Source organism: Microcebus murinus, chromosome 6, assembly GCF_040939455.1.
Source record: "Microcebus murinus isolate Inina chromosome 6, M.murinus_Inina_mat1.0, whole genome shotgun sequence".
Classification (NCBI taxonomy): domain Eukaryota; kingdom Metazoa; phylum Chordata; class Mammalia; order Primates; family Cheirogaleidae; genus Microcebus; species Microcebus murinus.
The window spans coordinates 89,087,506-89,107,669 of record NC_134109.1 but is presented as its reverse complement, the minus strand read 5'-3'; the positions used below and the strand labels follow the sequence as shown (position 1 = coordinate 89,107,669).

General features: G+C 39.6%; 1 protein-coding gene across 4 annotated transcripts in view; it reads left to right on the top strand.

Annotated features, from left to right (window-relative positions):
* The first annotated feature begins 11,607 nt into the window (after positions 1-11,607).
* Positions 11,608-20,164, top strand: part of DMXL2 (Dmx like 2) — a 148,926-nt gene continuing 140,369 nt past the window's right edge. For all 4 annotated transcript variants that reach the window (XM_076004366.1, XM_076004365.1, XM_020285920.2 and 1 more), the window contains exon 1: positions 11,608-11,956. In XM_076004366.1, coding sequence (XP_075860481.1) covers positions 11,870-11,956 — 87 coding nt within the window. In that variant the 5' untranslated portion in view covers positions 11,608-11,869. The remainder of the gene's footprint in view (positions 11,957-20,164) is intronic.

Below are 20,164 nucleotides of genomic sequence, written 5' to 3'. Positions count from 1 at the left end.
ATTCCATTTTGTACATGCCACGCATATATCTTCTTAAAGTAAAGCTCTTATATATTGTATATAAATTATTTGTTTACATATCTTTAATATGTACTAAATGAGTTCCTGAAATCAGGGGAAGATATTTTTCTGCTTTTGCATTATCTTTGTATCCTAGAGTCTTGTTTGGTGCCTGGAGTGAAGAAGCTCTCAGTATTTAACCAATATCTGAAGATCTAGTTTTGAGCTCATACTCTAGCAGGAGTGTGGATAGCAGTCTAAGCCATGAATTGTCTAGAAAAAACATTCAAGACTTGGAAACAGGCAAAAGAAATTATCAGTGAATATGTCCTTCCAGTGAAAGATTGGGCATTATCTAGGGGAACTTTGAAGATTATCTGATTCTATTTGATTGATTTGCCATTGAGTGGGCTATTTTAAAATGCTGTAAGAGTAGAAGTTAAATTTTAGAAAACTGATAGCAATACAGAGAACTCATTCTCATAATCAATGCAAATGAACTTTGTCAGGTGGAGAATAATAGGTCAAATTCTCATTTGAGCTAGTTTAATATCTTACTGGTTTCTTCATCAATGAGCGAGTTGGATAAAATCTTTGGCATAATTTCATCTTATATTTGCATGGGAGCTGTGGAAGCTGTGCTATTAACTCTTTGAAAGAGTACACTTTAATAGAAATAGCATTATAAATCCCATAGTGGAGGCACAAAGATTTGTGGGCACACAAGGTGGGATTAATTTATTTGATATCATGGGGAGGGAAGATTTTACCTAAGAGGGAGCTGGGATTTGAAGAAAAAGTTGAATTGGGGTAGACTTGTGGTTAGGGGAGAGGAAAAGGGAGAAAGAACTCTAGGCAAAAGAAACTGTATATATGATAGGTCGTTTGGACTCCACTAAAACTTACTAGGTTTTAGAATGTCTACTGGCTCTTTACCAATCACTTTTCAAACGTGGTGAGATCTTGGGATTGTAGGCCTTCTGACACTGTTGTAGGGCTATGGAAGTCATCATTTGCTCCAAGATCAAAAGCCCAGTAGGAACCTTTGACCCCTTTGGGTATCCAAACACACATTCCATATAGACTTATCCAGGAACCCACTGGGATGCTTGTCTTTTAAACAAATTTAGACATACATCTTGCATTCATATTGAACATTACATATAAGTGTGTGCAAATGATTGTATTTTAAAAAATATTGAAATATATTCCATAAAAACCTTACATCTTCATTTAAAATTTAATTCTGCAACAGAAAAACTGACATAGAATACATCATGTTAATCTGAGCATGGTTTCCCAGTTTCTTTTTTTTTAATTTCAGCATATTATGGGGGTACAAATATTAAGGTTATGTATATTGCCCATGCCCCCTCCCCCCTCGAGTCAGAGCTTCAAGTTTGACCATCCCCCAAACGTTGCACATCTCACTCATTATGTTTGTGTATACCCATCTCCTCCTTCCCCTTCCCATCTACCCGACACCCGATAAATGTTTTTCCTATATACGTCCACTTAGATGTCGACTCATTAATACGAATTTGCTGGTGAGTACACGTGGTGCTTGTTTTTCCATTCTTGAGATACTTCACTTAGTAGAATGGGTTCCAGCTCTATCCAGGAAAATACAAGAGGTGCTATATCACCATTGTTTCTTAAAGCTGAAACTTCTTCATAGACTTAAGGAAAGGCCGTTCTTTGTTTAAAAATCTAAAATCATTGTATGTTTTCTCAGTATAAAAGCAATTAATATATGCTTATTGTAGAAAATTGAAACCAAATGTGCAAAAAGATTGAAATTAAACTTGTTCATTATTCTACCAACTAGACATGAGACTATTAACATAACTTCCAGATCTTTTTCTTTGTATATATGCATGTAGGGTTTGTTTTTTAATTTGTAAAAAATGGCTCTTACTTTCTTTCTTTCTTTTTCTTATTGAGGTGAAATCCATATAACATAAAATAAATTATTTGAAAGTGAACAATTCAGGGAGATTTAGTACATTCACAATATTGTGGAAACATCACCTCTACCTTGTTCCAAAACATTTTCATCACTACATAAGGCAACCCCATCCATACACATTAAGCAGTTTTCCCCTTTTCCCCTCTTCTCCCAGGCCCTGGCAACCACCAATGTGCTTTCTATCTGTATGGATGTACCTATTCTGAAAATTTCATATGAATAGAATCATACAATATGTGACCTTTTGTGTCTAGCTTCTTTCATTGAGCATAGTGTTTTCGAGGTTAACCCACATCACAGCATGTATCAGGACTTTATTCAGCATTATAGCTGAATTATATTCTATTGTATGTATACAGCACGATTTATTTATCCATTCATCTGATGCTAGACAACTATTTTGTTTTACAACCTTCAATTTAATAAATGCTATAAACACCTTAATATAGTCTGAACATTTTTTATAATCTTGCTTTATATATGGAAGTGTTAATGGTTGCAGGAATATGCCTATACAGATATGCTTGCAGTATTTAAAACTAAATTAAAAGGACAGTCAATTGATAACTTCAGGTTTTTCTGGTTAACACTGAATGCACACAGGCACGCCCACAGGCGAGTACACACAAACCATCAACACCATCACCAACAAGAGCAACAAAAACCAAACATTGGAGCCAGAACTTCCTGTGCTTTCCTTCTTATTTTTTGCCCCCAGGTAGGAATTCTTTTACACAAGAAGGAATACCATTTCTTCACTGTGAGGAAGTGTTGATTTCCTTCTCCACTCACTTCCATTTAGGGTTGTGTGGCCAGGAGGTCCAGTCCTCTGACCACCCTGGCTCATCCCTAAGAGTATGGTATAGCTCTTGGTGATTTGATTTCAATATCACAATGGCTGATTGTTAGCATGACTGGTTTTTCTCTTAGCAACCCAAAGAATACAGCAAGTTCATTTTGCTCTCTAAGTCTAGGACCAGATTAACTTGTTCCTCCCTCTTTAAAACTGCATTTTGTTCATGCACCGTGCCAGCAAAATGAATTCATTTCTCCAGATGCACAGAATGCTCTGTTGATGATGCAGCAGGCCATGCCTAATTTAATAACTAATTTCAACTTTCGTTCTTACCCCTTATCTCAATGCCATAGCCTTCTATCCCCACAACCACCATCTGCCCCTCCCCACAGGAAGTGGATGTAGTATTTTGTTTTTTGAGGCCTTGGAAAGGTATCTGAATTCTAAAATATTTGTGACATTTTCACTAACTAAATTAACATAATGTACTCCCAACATAGTTAATAACTACTTGGCTTAATAAACACTTCATGAATTCCTACTGTGTTCCAGGCACTTTGCCAGGCTCTAGGAATTAACACACACACACAGACACAGACACACACACACACACACACACACACACACACACACACACACACACGAACGATAGCTAAGAATATGAGTTAGGATTAGGAAAAACTCTGAGACACAAAAATAACCGGCCATTAATACACACAAATAATACAGAAGTTTATTTCTCTTTTATGTCAAAAATCCAGATGTAGAAGCCCAGGGCTGGGAAGGGGGCTCCATAATTGTCTGGGACTTAGTGGAAAGCTTCCAGTTTTCCACTCTACCACCCTTATGCTTATGCTTACCATCCTTATGAAGGATGCATTGGACCTTCATCCTCATCCTCTGAAATGGAGCTCCAGGCAGCCATCACATCTAGTTCTAGGGAAACAGGATTGGAGGAAGAAAGGATGAAGGTATAAAGGGTATGATAGTGACCTTTTAAAGAAAATTTCCAAAAACTGCTGTATTTCTGCTTCACCCAACATCTCATTTATCAAAACGTAGCTACATGACCAAGTAGCAGCAAGGTAGGCTTGGAAATGTAGTCTTTGTTCCAAACATCTATTTCCCAGCTAAAAATTGGGGGTCCTAATGAGGAGAAAACAGATAATAGAAAAGGTAATCAGAAACTGTCAACACAGTCCCTGCCCTCTAGAAGGGCAGGGAAGGGAATACTGTTAGGAGTGCATAACAGAGGAATATAATTCACACTATGCAAAGTTTTCCAGAAATAGGGGCCTCTGGACTGAATTTTTAAGGAAGAGTAGAAGTTGGATAGGCAGATTATTGTGGTGGTGGTGATGATGGTGAGCGAGTTTCTGGATAAAGGAAGTAGCTGGGATCTAGAGGCTTGAAAGATCAAAGGAACGATTAGTATGTCACGCAGTTGGACTATGTGTGTAGAGGAGTGTTGAAAGATGAAATTGGAAAGGTAAGCAAGGGTCAGTTCTTGTCATGACTGGTCTACTCTACATAATAATTATTCAAATGACAAAATGTCTTTAAAAATTAGTTCCCACTAAAGTTCTCACTTTAATGAATTTATAAAAGCACTAGCTTTTTAAGGAAATAAATTATTTTTGTAGAGTATATTACTTTTTACAGTATGATCACAAATAGGTGCCTGAAAAGACATATGAATCATTCTTCTCTACAAATCCTCTAAGATGATCAGTCTTTTCAGATCCTAGCAACGAAAGAATCTAACTTGATGAAAACTTACCTTATTCATCTGTTTATAAAATTCATAAAGATTTATCCTTTCCCCAGAAAAGATGTTTAAAAATTGCCCTGTGTCCAATACACCCATATTAGAAATAAAAAGCTGAAAGTATGAGTTAAATAGCTAAGAGTCTGAGGTGTAGTCACCAAGAAGACAATAATTTAATGCTGCTTAGCAGAGAAAGACATCATAACAAATATGTGAGTTTTTCCATCCTATAAGTGGCATTCTTACCTACAGCAAAGCAAAATAACATCAGAGGCCACAGAGATGATCAGAGGTAGCGTTTGGGTCTGTGACATATATTGTTTACAAGGATGGCTGATGAGTCTTCCCATTTGCAATGTGACTTTTCTGTTCCTTTCATTGAAAGGTGGGATTTATCTCCCCAGTCCTTGAATCTGTGTTGGCTCCTGACTTGTTTTGACTAAGAAATGTGGTAGAAGTGACTCTGCGTGTGACCTTCAAGACTAGGCCTGAGACTGCCATGTAAAAAAGTCAGTTCTATGGAGGATGAGAGGCCACATGGAAGGGAACTGAGGCACCCCAGGCAACAGCTAGCATCAACTGCCAGGTATGAGGCCAGCTTGGACCTTCCACTCCAGGTAACCCCTCCAATTCAGTATAGCTACTTGAGTGAGCCCAAGTGAAACCAGCAGAGAGGAACTTCCCAGCCAATTCACAGAGCATATGACATAATAATAATTGTTTTAAGCCACTACATTTCAGAGTGGTTTGTTACACAGCAATAAATAACTGAAATAGGGTCATTCCTATGATATCTCAGATTAAAATGCATTACCACTTTAGTTTACGGCTTGAGAAATTTAATATTTAAATCATATAGACAGTTCACCAATGAAGAATTGATAACAGATATGTCAAAGATAAGTATTATGATACTGTAGATTTATGAGTAGAAATTTCAGTTACCTTTGTAGGTAAAAATAATAACGATACAAATGATGTCTCTTGATCTTTTTTTTTTTTTTTTTTTGAAACAGGGGCTCGCTTTGCTGCCCAGGCTGGAGTGTAGTGGTGCAATCACAGCTCACTGTAGCTTCAAACTCCTGAGCACAAGTGATCCTCCTGGCTCAGCTTACCCAGTAGTTCAGACTACACGTATGCACCACCATGTTCAGCTAATTTTTAAAAAAAATTTTGTGGAGACAGGGTTGCCCAGGCTGGTCTTGAACTCCTGGCCTCAAGTAATTCTCTCACCTCAGCCCCCAAAGTTCTGAGATTACAGACATGAGCCACTGTGCCTGGCCTCCCTTAACTCTTCAAGAGAAAATCCTTGAGCCCCTTGGTGTGTTAGATAGCTTCCAAGATGGTGCTTCATAATTCTCATTTCCTGGCACACATTCTCTTGGGAAATACTCTCCCACACTAAATTATGGCTGGCCTGTGTATCCATTAAAATATGGCAGAAGTGACGGTGTGTGACTTCTGAGGCTAGGATATAAAAGACATGGCAGTTTCTACCTTGGCTTCTCTCTTAGACCTCTTGCTCTTGGAGAAGCCAGCTGCCATGTCTTGAAGAAACTCATGGAGGCCTGTGGAGAGGAACATATAGTGAGGAACTGAGGCCTCCATCCAACTACCAGGCTCAACTTGCTAGTCATGGGAGTCTGCCATCTTAAAAGCCAGTACTTTAGTCTCAGACAAGCCTTCGGATGACTGTAGCCCTGGCTGACACTTTTTTAGATAGCTTTATGTAGAGTATAATTTATTTACCATAAAATTCACTCATTTCAAGTGTACAATTCAATGATTTCTAGTAAATTCGCTGTGCTGCTCAACCATGACCATGATCTAATTTTAGAATGTTTATATCATGCCAGAAATATCATACCCATTAGCAGTTACTCTCAGTTCCACCTTCATCCCCAGGCAACCACTACTCTATTATTTATGACTACAGGTTTGCTTTTTCAGAAAATTTCATACAAATGAAATCATATAGTATGTGGTCTTCTGTGTCTAGTTTCTTTTATTTAGCATCTAGCTGACATTTTGACTGCAATCTCATATGAGAATCTGAATCAGAACCTCCCAGTTAAGTTAATACTGAATTCTTGACCCAGAGAAACTGTGAGATAATGAATGTTTATGGTTATTTTTGTCCACTACATTTTGGGCTAATTTGTTACCCAGTAATAGATAACTAGTACACGTGGGTATGTGATACTACTGGGAAAATAAGTCCTTCTGATGATCAATGTGTTATTAAACCCAACCCCAAAGGTACATTTGTTACTATGAAGAGTTGTAGATATGATAAATTATATCTTGCAAATGTATTAGCATATTTTATTTTTATTTTTTTATTTTATTTTATTTTATTTTTTTTGAGACAGAGTCTCGCTTTCTTGCCTAGGCTAGAGTGAGTGCCGTGGCGTCAGCCTAGCTCACAGCAACCTCAAACTCCTGGGCTCAAGCAATCCTCCTGCCTCAGCCTCCCGAGTAGCTGGGACTACAGGCACGAGCCACCATGCTCGGCTGATTTTTATATATATATATTAGTTGGCCAATTAATTTCTTTCTATTTTTATGGTAGAGACGGGGTCTCGCTCAGGCTGGTTTTGAACTCCTGACCTTGAGCAATCCGCCCGCCTCGGCCTCCCAGAGTGCTAGGATTACAGGCGTGAGCCACCGCGCCCAGCCAGCATATTTTATTAATAATACAAAACTACCACTTGTTCTATTTTTAAAAGGAAAGTCATTTCTAAATCAGAAGAAAGAATCCCCAATTTATTTTTAGTCTATGAAAAAGTTTGGATGAACAAGGGAGAAAAGAAATTTTGGAAAGTCAAAATGTGGTCCAGCTGTCCTGGTGGGCTACTAAGGAAACCTGCCATATTAGTCTGGAATGAGTTTTGGTCCATCCGATGGAGCAATGAGTTTTGGTCGATCAGCTGTAATTCCAGGGGACTTAACTAGCCAGTTGCAACCTTGAGATATAGCTATCAAAAAATCATTTAGAGCAGCAATCCACAGCCTTTTGGCGCCAGGGACTGGTTTCATGGAAGACAATTTTTCCACAAACTGGGCCCAGGGGGCAGGGGATGGTTTCCGGATGATTCAAGTGCATTGCATTTGTAGTGCAGTCAAACCTCTCTGCTAATGACAATCTGTGTTTGCAGCCACTCCCCAATGGTAGCCTCACTACCTCAGCTCCATCTCAGATCATCAGGCATTAGATTCTCATAAGGAGCTTGGATCCCAGATCCTTTGTATGCACTTGCAGTAGGGTTCATGCTCCTATGAGAATCTAATGCCACCGCTGATCTGACAGGAGGTGGAGCTCAGGCAGTGATGGAAGCATTGGGGAGTGGCTGTAAATACAGATGAAGCTTCCCTTGCTCACCGACTATGCTCACCTCCTGCTGTGCCTCCCAGTTCCTAACAGACCATGCCTAGGGGTTGGAACCACAGATTTAAAGAATTCATAAGGGAAGAGAGGAACAGGCGCCTATAAGCTTTAGATTTTGAGTTTGATACTAAGAAAAAGGAAGAGCCTCACAATTTCACAACAGTGTGAATAGGTCAAAACTTCATGGAATGCTGTAAAACAAGGGAGAAGTGTGAAATGGTTTTGATAATTTGGAATTAGTAATGTTCTTGGCAATGATTTGTTGTTTGGTGATGATTTTGACTCAGTTTCTAATTCAAAGATTAAGCGAATTCATTTAGAATCTATTGGAATGGCAACAGTTACCAGGCTTTAAAAATATTTGAGTGTAAAGATTAAAATCTTTATGACACTTAGAAACAGTGTTCACTTCTTGTTATGTGTTGTTTTTGCCAAAACATTAGCTTCCATAACACATATTCAATTTTTCTTTTATTCAATATATATTAATATGTGGTAAAATATTTGCCCTTAGTATGAACATAACATTGGAATTTCTTCAAATTTATTACTTTGCTGTAAGATTTGTTCCAGTTTTTGCTGAAATGTTTGTCTACATAAATTAAATCTTCATGTAAATGATTTATTTAAATTTATTGTATTTAACTGCTGGCATTATACACATTTTTACTGATACATTCTGTGTCTGTGTGCACAATATAGGAATTCTCTCAAATTTATTTGATACTGTGACATGTTTTCTAGTTATTAGTACCAAGATACAGCACCAGCATTTGCCTTCATGGTTCTTTATGCATAGCATAGGGCTTTCATTTACCGATCATTTTTGTTTTGTTTTAATGTTTGCTCTATTTTCAGTATATATATATATATATATATATATATATATATAGTAGCTTAGTATCTTTATTCATGGTCAGTAGTATATAATTAAATATACAGAACCAGTTATTTCCTAGAACTCAGTGTACTGTACAAAGTTCACTGTATTTGCATGAACATGTAATACTTCCCTCTATAAAACCACTGTGAAATCATTTAAACACTTTCACAAATAATGAAAGGTATTTCTTTATCCCTTAAATTTTTTCTTACAAAATTGGGTACTCTTATTCACATTCAAATATTATGTGTTGTGCTTCCTTCAGCAGCACATATGCAAATCTTATATGTCAGCAAATAAAGTATTATGATTCAGGTACTAGAGAAAATCAGAAAGTGATTTGACTTAAAAGATCTAAGTGTACTAGAGGAAATGGACATGCAGACAAATACATTGCTATGGGATATGTGATATGTGTGTTTTACAGAGTGTTTTGGATGGTTAAGGAGGGTTTTACTGAATAGGTGACTGTTAAGCTAAACTGTGGTTTTTCAGGTCAACAAGGGGAGGGAGGGCATTCCAGACAGATCAAAGAGCATGAATAAAGACAAGGAAGTATGAAAGAACATAGCATATTCTGGAAATAGCTTAGTGGGGCTGGAGCCTAGTGAGTGTGAGGAAACATCCTGAGATAAGGAAGGAAGATTAAGCAGAAACCAGACTGGACTGGGTTGTCAGCCAAGCTGAGTTTGGACTTTAAACTTTAGGGTGTGGGGAGCTACAGGATTTTATATAGAGGAATTTTTCCTTTAAAAAACTTTCTCTGGGCTGGGCATGGTGGCTCATGCCTGTAATCCTAGCACTTTGGGAGGCCAAGGTGGGAGGATTGCTTGAGATCAGGAGTTCAAGACCAGCCTGAGCAAGAGAGAGACCCCCATCCCTACAAAAAATAGAAAAATTAGATGGGCATAGTGATGCATGCATGTAGTCCCAGCTACTTGGGAGGCTGAGGCAGGAGGATTGCTTGAGCCCAGTTGTTTGAGGTTGCTGTGAGCTATCATGGCACCACTGCACTCTAGCCCAGGTGACAGAGTGAGACCCATTCTCACCAAAAAAAAAAAAAAAAAAAAGATTTTTTTTTTTTTGGATAGATTGGAGAGCAAAGAAATGGAAGGCAGTCAAATCATTTAGGAGGCTATTATGGTAGTTAAATAAGAAGTGATAAGATCTGAAATTATGGTAAAAGGCAGTGAAGATGATGATGAGGGGTATGAATTTAGAGAACTTGATATGGGGGTGTAGGGAGAGAGAGATATGCCAAAATTTGCTCTGAGGCTTCTAGTTTGGGTGACTGTGGGAACAGTTATGCTGCTAAATGAGAAGGAAAATGAAAATGCCATAGGTCATAAGGAATTATCTTTGATTCCTCCTGCTTCTTTGCACTAAACAGATTACCAACCACTGCCAAAACTTTGCCTCCAATCTCCCCCACCCTTCACTTTATGCTTCAAAGTAATCTTCCTAAAGCAGCTCTGATTATATACATTTCTGCTCAGAAACATCTGAAGGACCCCCACTGCATGCAGAATGAAATCTGAGGCTTCCTAGTGGAGCATTCAAGACTCCACATTCTGGCAGGCCAAGGAAATAAAGACCACTTGGATACTTTTATCTCTTGCTAGTTGTTATTTTCCTTCCCCATCGTCAAACATTAATCTAATCTTCGTTCCTCTAACACATCCTGTCTACTGTTTTTGAATGCCGTGTTTCTTATCCATCTCAGTCTGTCAAAATTCTACCCAGCGTTTACGTCAGATTATATCTCCCTAACACTTTACCCGTTCCCTTAGTCGACACTATTCTTCCTCTTTTGTGGTGCACAGACTTTCATATTCAATTCTAACACTTCTGGCGTCCTGCCTGGTTTTATAGATAGTTGTGTCTTGGTATCCCTTCTCCTTGTCCTGTGACTGACGTATGCACTGTACGGGCTAAAAAATTTGCCATGAATGACCTGGATCAGGGATCTGATCTTTCTACCAACCACTCAAAGTCTAGCAGACAAGTCTGGAAAATCAGGCGATTCTGTGACTCCATGACATCACCCATAAAAAAAAAAAAAAAAAAAAAAAAGAGTCCAGAGTCACTTGTCTCTGAGGGGACCTTTTGCTGTCTTGAATAACCATGACACAAGGTGGGAGCAAAATAATTTGCTGTCAGGAGAGTACGGCTTCTGTGACAAGTCTCGAGATGCCTTTTTTGTTTATGTAAAATAAAATATTCTACGCACTGAACTTTTAAAAAGACGGAAGGGCTCTAAGATTTCCTGAGGTGGAATTTCCCGGTGCCTAGTGTCCTCCTCCTGAGGTCAAATGCACTGACCATTACACACTGTACTCTGGACTGGATTAAAACACACAGCAAAACAGGCGCGCGGTCCGAGGCGTCGGACTGCTGCGAGACCCCGCGCGACCCGCTCTCTACTCCACCCCGCCCCGCCCCGCCCCGCCCCGGCGGCCGCAACCCCAGAGGCTCCTAGGGAACTCCCGCACGTCTGCGCGCGCAATCCCGGGACGGAGGGTCGGCACGGCGCGCTCAATTGCCCTGGAAACCACTGCGCGCGCACGCGCAAACGCGGGGCGGGGAGGACTGAGCTAAGCGCTCAGCCGCCGGAGGAGGGCTTTACCCTTCCACTCGACCGTCGCTCCCCGACCGTAGGCGCGCGCACGCCGCCCCTCTCCCTCGGGCGGAGCGTCCCTCCCAGCACGCGCCCGGCTCGCGCGCTCCCCCAGGCGCCCTCCCCCGCCTCACACTCACCCTTGCCCTCCTCCCTCCCGCATTTGTGCGCCGGTGCAGCAGGCTGTGGGAGCATCCGGGCATTTCCGCAGCTGAGCGGCGATCCGGGCGGCGGCGGCGGCGGCGGCGGCGGCTGCGGTCGAGGATCTCCCGTGGCAGGGATGAGGCGGGGGGAAGGCGAGAGGGAAGCGAAGCGTTAAGCCGGAGCCGCCGCGGGGCGGGCTGCTGAGGGAGGCGGAGGGGGAAGCGGCTCTCGCGGCTGGAGGAGGGCCGGGCGCGGGGCTTGTCGCCCCTCTCGCGCATTCCTCGGTCCAGTCAGGGCTCCGGAGATGCATCTGCATCAGGTCCTCACCGGGGCTGTCAACCCTGGAGACAACTGCTACTCCGTGGGCAGCGTCGGGGATATCCCCTTCACGGTGAGCGGCGTCTGGGAGCCCGAGGGGGAGAGACCGGGGTCCAGACACGGGGGCGGGGAGCCCCTGTCCGGGGCCCACGTCTCCGCGGGAGGCGGTGAGATGTCTGTGGGCCCCACCCGCGGCCCCTTTGCAGCCATGGGGTTTAGTTTCCTTTGGGGACCACGGGACTGTGCGTCCTGCGGCTAGTGTAGGAAATTACCCGTCAGGGGAAAGGATTAGGAATCCACCGCACTGCTCACCCTCAGCAAACGGGCCCGGGGTGACTGGACTGGAAGGTACCTCCCAGGGCAGCCTTTGGCGCTGCGGTGGAGGAAGGTGGTTGCAGCTGCTGAAACCCCACAGCGTCGGTTTTGCACCTGCTCTCGGCGGCGTGGAGGCGAAGAGATTTGGGCTTCGTCTCGGAGCGTGGAGGCGATGCTGCGCCTTGGCTCCCCCTGCCCGTTGTGCTAGGGCAGCGAGGAGCTACTGGAGCCTGTGGCTTTAAACCTGACCCTGTGTATCTCCTCATATGCACGATCTTAATTCCAGCAAGAAAATAGAAAAATTCATCCTCTGCTCCCGAAAGACTTAGAATTGAAAGGTCAGAGTAACAGTGATCTGGCGAGCTACCTTATTTATCAGGAGGTCGCAGTTTAGTAACCATTCTAGGTAATATTTTAATCTGTTTGTAAGGTAGGCTGGTTTTTTTTTAAGGCAATGGGAAAATTTTCTTGTTTGTGAGAGGAAAGTGTATGTAAACATAACATTATAGAACCTCTTTAAATTCTAGATGACACAGATGTGTTTCTCAATGAGATTGGACTCATTAGTTCTTTTTGAGAATGGAATGTTCAAGCCCTAGAGCTTCTTTTACTCATAGGCAGACTCCCATAGAGTAACATGAGTTGTTTTTTTTAAAATTAAATTTATACATGGTCCTCCTTAGAAGGAACTGTAGGCAACCAGATCTCTATTAAATACACTTTGTTATTGATAAACATTCTGCCTGATTAAATTGGAAAATGCATAATGGTATGCTTTTTAGATAAGGGGGAGCGCTTTGATCTGATGTCTGCTTTCCAACAGCATGTTTTTGAAACTGCAGAAAATAAGAAAGCTTCAGCAAAACTGCAGAATCATTATGTAGCAGTGCATTCTGGAACAGAATTTGTCTATTTTTTAATGTTTTGTGATACGTAAAAGTAACCCCACAAGATTGCTTTTTGACCATTTTAATTTTTAAATGTAGTAAGGTTGGCTTTGCTCCAGTTTAGAATGAACCCTTTAAAAACAGAATTTCCCTGACTTATATTGTTACACCTATGACTATCAATGGTGCCATCTGTGTTTTGTGTACATGTGACTTAAAAGATCCGTATGGAATTGAGCTTGGATTTCAAGTGTGTGGAGAATCTTTGGGGAATAGAAGAAATTTTTCTGTTCCTCACTTGTGTAGATAGGGAGGAAGTTCCCCAGGGTTAGAAAAACAGGCTTCCTCCGTCAAGAAACAGATCTGGATCCTTTGGTTATGAAGTATCTTCCCACTAGAATGGTGGTGGTAGTTTATTGCTTCTATCTAAAGTGGAGTGTTGTCTCACTGCGGAGCTGGTATATAGAGCTCAGCAGGTTCGGATGCAGTCTGGAAAAGCCAGTGTAAGAACTGTTAGTGCTGTGTAGGTGTGATTCAGATCTTTTTCCACCTCCCTAATTCAACTTGTCACCAGGTCTAGCTGACTCCCTGCAGTATCTATCAGATTTATCTCTTTTGATGTCCTTAGTCACCACCTTATTTTAGAATCTTATTTGTATTACTTAATATAAAAGCTTTCAAACTATATTTCCTGACACTTATCTTTGATCACTTCAGTTCATCCTCCACACAGCTGCCAGGATAATTTTCTTCAAATACCATTTTACCATATCGCTCTTGGCTTAAGAATATGTAGTTGTTCCTAATAGCTGTATTAGGAAATTTAAACTTGTCAGATATTCTCCTGCTATCTTTGACTTTATATTTGATTAAATGTACTTCTTTACCTTGCCTGCTATGTTACATCTTCTCACGTTAGCCTATATTTTTATGTTGTAACAACAGAGTCCTTGCTTTTCATCTTCCCAAATTCGGCTCAAACTTTACCTGATGTAGGATGTCTGCCTGTGACGGTTACCTTGGCCTTCTGGCAAATGCAAATACAAACCCATTTTGCACAACATCTCATTTTAATAACTTAGTTTTGAATGCAGTGATCCAGTTATAGTTTTGCCATGAACTATAAATGACCTTTTGGGCTTTATGAAAAATGGATTTGCTTTAAAAAAGTGAGAACAAGCTGTTTGCAGGCACTGTGGAATCAACTAACAAATACCTGAATGCCTATATTTGTGTAGTAAAATAAAAAGCAAAGCTCTGCTTCATAGCGTATGCCACTTGATTTTTAGAGCAATCAAATGAACAAGCTGGGTTAGATGACTAAAAAGGGGAAAAAAGCCAGCACTAGAATGAAGATCTTGTGACTTCTCATCTGGTGGGTTTTTCTTGGTAGTATGTTTCCTTCTCAGAGTGCGTGCTCTGGAGTGTGTGTATATGTGGGTGGGTGGATGGGGAAGGCCTTCTGGACATAGTTGGTATAGAAGGAAAGACTGTCTTATAGCTAGCCAATGGTTCTTAGCTGATGGTGTATTTCATGATAACTTGAGAACCTTTTAAAAATAGGATAGATTATTTCGGAGTCTATAATCTGGTAAATTTTGTTTCTAAAAAATTTTTTACTTTGCTAATTGACTTTGCAATAATATAAACTGTTAAATTTTGAAGAATGGGATTGTTCTAAAAGGATTTTGAGTTTATGACATTGTAATTGAAGAACCGTGTCTTATGTATTTCATTGTGCATGGTGGGTGGTGTGATTACCTGGGCTGTGAATGACTGCTTGATGATGTCACGATGTTCCAGTTTGTGCTATATTGACATGATGGTGCAGTCTGTAATGGACAGTCCCAGTTGATGTGTGTAGTTTTCATGGTAACATGTAAGCGATGATGGTTTTCACTTGTGTTTTGGTGGTTAGCGCTGTTTTTTCAAACAGTCAATTGTGGATTTTGTAAATACAGTTCTATATGTCATGTTTTAAAACATCGCCTTTTGATCATTTTGTTCTTTTCCATGTAAGATCTAAGTTCTGGAAGTTATCCTGCAAAAAGTCAGATCCTAGGTAGTCCAAGGAGATGATCTTCTACCATGTATGAGCTTTATTATACTTTATTATGCCTTTAAGACATTTTCAACTATTTTGCTATTTAAGACATTTCTAACTACTTTTAGATAAGTGAATGTTTTGAGGCTTTATGCAACAGATATTATAAATTTCTCATTATATATGTGGTTTATTTTTCTGAAAAGTAGTCCTTAGCTGTTTTTTACTTTTCTGTAAATATTAAAATATTAATTAAAATGATGGCACATGACAATTCTTAATTAAAAATTTTCACCATTTGGCCATAAGGCATGCAGACTGCATTTTCAGATGTTTATGGGCAGTTGATATTATTCCAATTTGACATGAATTCAACACATTGCTCAAAGTTTATAAAAATTTATGTCATTTCCATTCTTACGGAGTTTATAATATATTGGCAGAGATTAAAAATGATGTACATAATTGTAACATAAGGCAGATGAAAGAGATCTTATGTAGTTGGGAAGATTAAAGGTTTCACAGAAGATTGACATTTGGAAAAGCAAGAACAACAGAAGCCAAGGAATGGCATAATACAAGGGATAAATTATTGAGTGAATATTCTCTTGACAAAAGTGATTTCTTTAAACCACAGGACTTCTTTATTAGATAGCAAACACCCTTAGAATGTTGAAAAATATAATTTGCAAATATTACCCGTAGCTTTTTAGGAAAATATATCTGATATTCTGACATTTCTTCCATTTTTGTTGATTTTGTTTTTTATTAAAAAAACCATCAAAAAATTGATAGCGAATGAAGAACTATCCATTTAAAAATTAGAAGTTAATGTTATGTGATCTCTTTTTTGGCAATTAGATATGGGTTTTTTTTAAGATTTCTTTGTCCACGTTGAGAATAGATATGTTTTAACTGTACTGTATTATAACATTTCAGTCCTAGAATTATGGTAATACCAAACTTTGATATGATCAACGTGTTTATAAATTTAGCACATGTTTGTCGAACACATAGGTGTGTTAGGCTTTGTGGGGATTAAAAAGAAAAAAAAGAGTCCAAGTGCGGTGGCTCATGCCTATAATCCTAGCTCTCTGGGAGGCCGAGGCGGGAGGATTGCTCAAGGTCAGGAGTTTGAAACCAGCCTAAGCAAGAGCGAGACCCCATCTCTACTAAAAATAGAAAGAAATTAATTGGTCAACTAAAAATATATAGAAAAAATTAGCTGGGCATGGTGGCACATGCCTGTAGTCCTAACTACTCGGGAGGCTGAGGCAGAAGGATTGCTTGAGACCAGGAGTTTGAGGTTGTTGTGAGGTAGGCTGACACCACGGCACTCTAGCCCGAGCAACAGAGTGAGACTCTGACTCAAAACAAGAACAAAAAGACCTACTCCTGATTTCAGGGAGTTTATTAAAGAAGTTTAGGAACCTAGTAATCTAATAGGAAAGTAAGACATGTATCTAACCACAGCAGGCCAGCTGTGTGGTATTACAGCGTTTCCCCGAAAATAAGACCTACCCATAAAATAAGCCCTAGCAGGATTTCTAAGCATTTGCACAATATAAGCCCTACCCCGAAAATAAGACCTAGTGATGGGCGTGGCTATGCAGCATATCTGCACAACCCATGCATTTCATTGAGGAGTGGTATCTCATCTGTTCCATGAGAGCTCTATTGCTCGACATGAGAGATTGGGGCCAATGGTTCTAAAGGAAATAGAGTCACAAGAAATTCAGGATGGAATTTGGGGTTTGGAGAGTTATGATGATGTTCCAGAAGAAGACGACTTAACTATATTTGAATAAATGTAGATTGTACCGTACTTAAAAAAATAACACATCCCCTGAAAATAAGCTCTAGGGTGTTTTCTTGAGGAAAAATAAATATAAGACCCTGTCTTATTTTCGGGGAAACACAGTACTAGGCGCTTCAATTCTTATGGGAATTCAGAAAGAAAATGAGATCCTTTTTGGCCAGAGGAATTAGGGAGTTGGACAGAAAAATACTTCTGTACTGGCTGGTTATGAATATGTGTAACAACTCATACACCTATTGACCACTATGCTGAGAGTGAAGGGAAAGACAAGTCAAAAATTTAGAATAGACTTGTTTTCCAAGAGAAGTTGGCCTGTCTTGGAGTGTAGCTTGTTTTTTATTTATATTGATATATTTCAAAGTTTGTGGACTTTGCTTAGTGTTAGTCTATATGTGACTGCGAATTTATGTAAGTTATTATATTCCTGTGTAGATTGTTAATTAGCCTTCTTGTGGTGAGAAGACTCCTAGCAACTACCCATAAACTCTGATAGGGTTGTGAATAATGCCTAACCAAAAAATGGGGGGGGGGATACACCAGCTACTTGTATAATCTTGACTAAATCACTTAAACATTTTTAGGCCTTTCATCTATAAAATGAAGCTCTTAAAGATTTCTTTAAGTATTTAGAACTTGTTTGAAAATTATATGGACTTTAGAGATTTCTAGGGACCAAAAGAGAAAATGGGCCAGAAACATAAAGTGTTTGAAGATAAACATAAAGTGTTGAACACAAAGTGTATTGAAGTTACAGGTCTGGAGTATTTGCTGTATATTGCCCATCCACTTGTATTTATAAGACTGTTCATCAGACTTCACAGTCAGGGAGTCCTTTCTGGCTCAGTAAATAGGCCATTCAGAGCATTTATGAAGTCGTGGGTCTAGGAGTGAGTGTTCTTTGGGCTCACAGCTGAGGACAGGGCTCTTGCTTATGATTGTGTCCTCAGCAGCTGGCAGGTAATAGTTGCATGGGACTGTCATAGTACACTGTGGGGTGGCAGATAGGGCCAATGTGATGGTGTTCAGGTTACCCTTAGGCAGCCCCCCTCCCTCCAATAACTTTACTCCTTTACTTTCTGCTCTTAGGATTTGGGGTTTTTAAAAGATAATTTTAGAAATTTTTCAGATTATCTTAACTTGGATCTTAGAAAATTTTTAGAGCAAATCAGAATCTCAGTATTTAATTATCAAAAAGAGCACAGGATGTTGGGTGACAACCACAGTGGCATAGTGGAAAAACAAGTTATGCCTGACCAATTTAATTTCCTTTATGATACAAAGCAAAGCAGTGTTTAAAAGGGGATAATAATAGAGAATATCTGCAATTCGGATTTAGTAAGGCTTTTCTAGCTTGTCAGTTATTTTTTAAAACAAGTTTGGAAGCCAAATATTTTAGTAGAAATTTTAGGGTTTCAATCTTTTTGAGTTTGTAGAATGCTTTTGCATTATTATTAGTGCTCTGGAACACCAATCCATGATGTAAGAAAATAGGACAGGTACAACTTATATAGGTGGTATGGTTATATTTTCTCTTTTAAAGATAGCTCATGTAACCCCAGGACTTGATGTAGATATGTGAAACCAATTACCTGTACTTTTTATTCTCAAACCTTATTTTGATTGCTGAGGACTATTTTAATGTTCCCCACCTCCATTCCTAAACACTTAAAAAAGGTGATGGTTATCTTATGTCCCTCAGATGGAGAAGTCAGTAGGCAAAAAGGGGTCGGCTGAATAGAGTCAGGCTCCTCTAAACATTGTACATAGTAATTTGGTGGGGTGATTTTAAGGGTATAAATAATACCCACGTAAATGTATTATCATTGGAGATAAGTTCCTTTAGGCCTATTTTCTTCCCTACTTCTAAAAATTGAGCCCTTTCAGGGGATAATGACTTTTAATTCATACTAAATCATTGTTTTCCTCCTATGATTTTAGGAGAAATCCATTGATTCACACTCAATCAGTGATGTTTCCTCTTTTGATTTAAGGAGAAATCCAGGAAACTGGAGAGACATAAGTGCATTTTGCAGGTGGTCATAGACAGATGCAAAAAACTCAAAAATTTAGGCTTAGACTTAGTTCACAGACACATGTAGCTTATATAGTAGCTGTAGTTCAAGAGCAAAATGCCAGATGTTTTCTTAGGAGTAAATGACTTTGGTTTTGTGCTAGCAACTTCTTCACATCATCTCTGGCCTTGACTGTATCTATAAGTAAGAGGCTCTAATCAGGAGGAGGTAATTAAATTATTATCATGTATCTTACACATAACATCTTCCATCATTCCTTTTATGTTAGTGTTTCCAGAAAAGGCTACTTCCTCCATTTATACTGGCTGTTCTAAACTTGGGATGATTTTTCCCCCAGGGGATGTTTAGCAATTTCTGGAGACATTTTTGATTGCTGTAACTGGAGGTGGGGGTTTGGTACTGGTGTCTAGTAAGGAGTGGCCAGAGATTTTGATAAACATCCTATAAAGCACAGAGCAGCCTTCCAGGATGAAGAATTATCCAGCCCAAATGCCAGTAGTGTGAAGTTGTGAGAAACCCTCATTTATACTCTAGGATTCCCATCCCTCCTTCCTACTCAAGGGCGTGGCTCAGCAGTTTCCCCTTTTTCTCTTGTAAAACTGCTTTTTCTGCTCTACTGAAATACTTTTCTTCATTTAGCTCTTACAGATTTGCATATCCAACTATTTCTTTGACATCCCCTTCTTGAATGTCTAATAGCTATAACAGAGTCCCCAGACTCATAACATTTTTCTCCTTCAGCCTTCCTTAAATCAATAAATGGCAACTTCCTTTTTTTAGTTCCCTTGTAATATATCTTTTCTATTTCATTTATACTGCATATTTAATAGCAAATTCTATTGGATATACCTTCAGCATGCATCCAGAATCTGACTGCTTCTCACTGTCTCTGTTGCTATCACCCTGGTCCAAGACACCTTCATTTCTTTCCTGGATATGGCAATAGGATCTCTAATGGTCCTCCTGCCTTTTTTGTCTAGTCTGTCCTCCTTCAATTTATTCTCAACTTAGAAGCTAGAATGATCCTGTTAAATTATAAATCAAATCTTGTTAGTCCTCGTACAAAACTTTCAAATGACCTTTTTTTTAAACTCAGAATAAAAACCCAAGTGCCTTCAATGCCCTTTATTGTTATTTCTTTAGCACCTGGAATAGAACCTGATACAAAAAAGTACTCAATAAG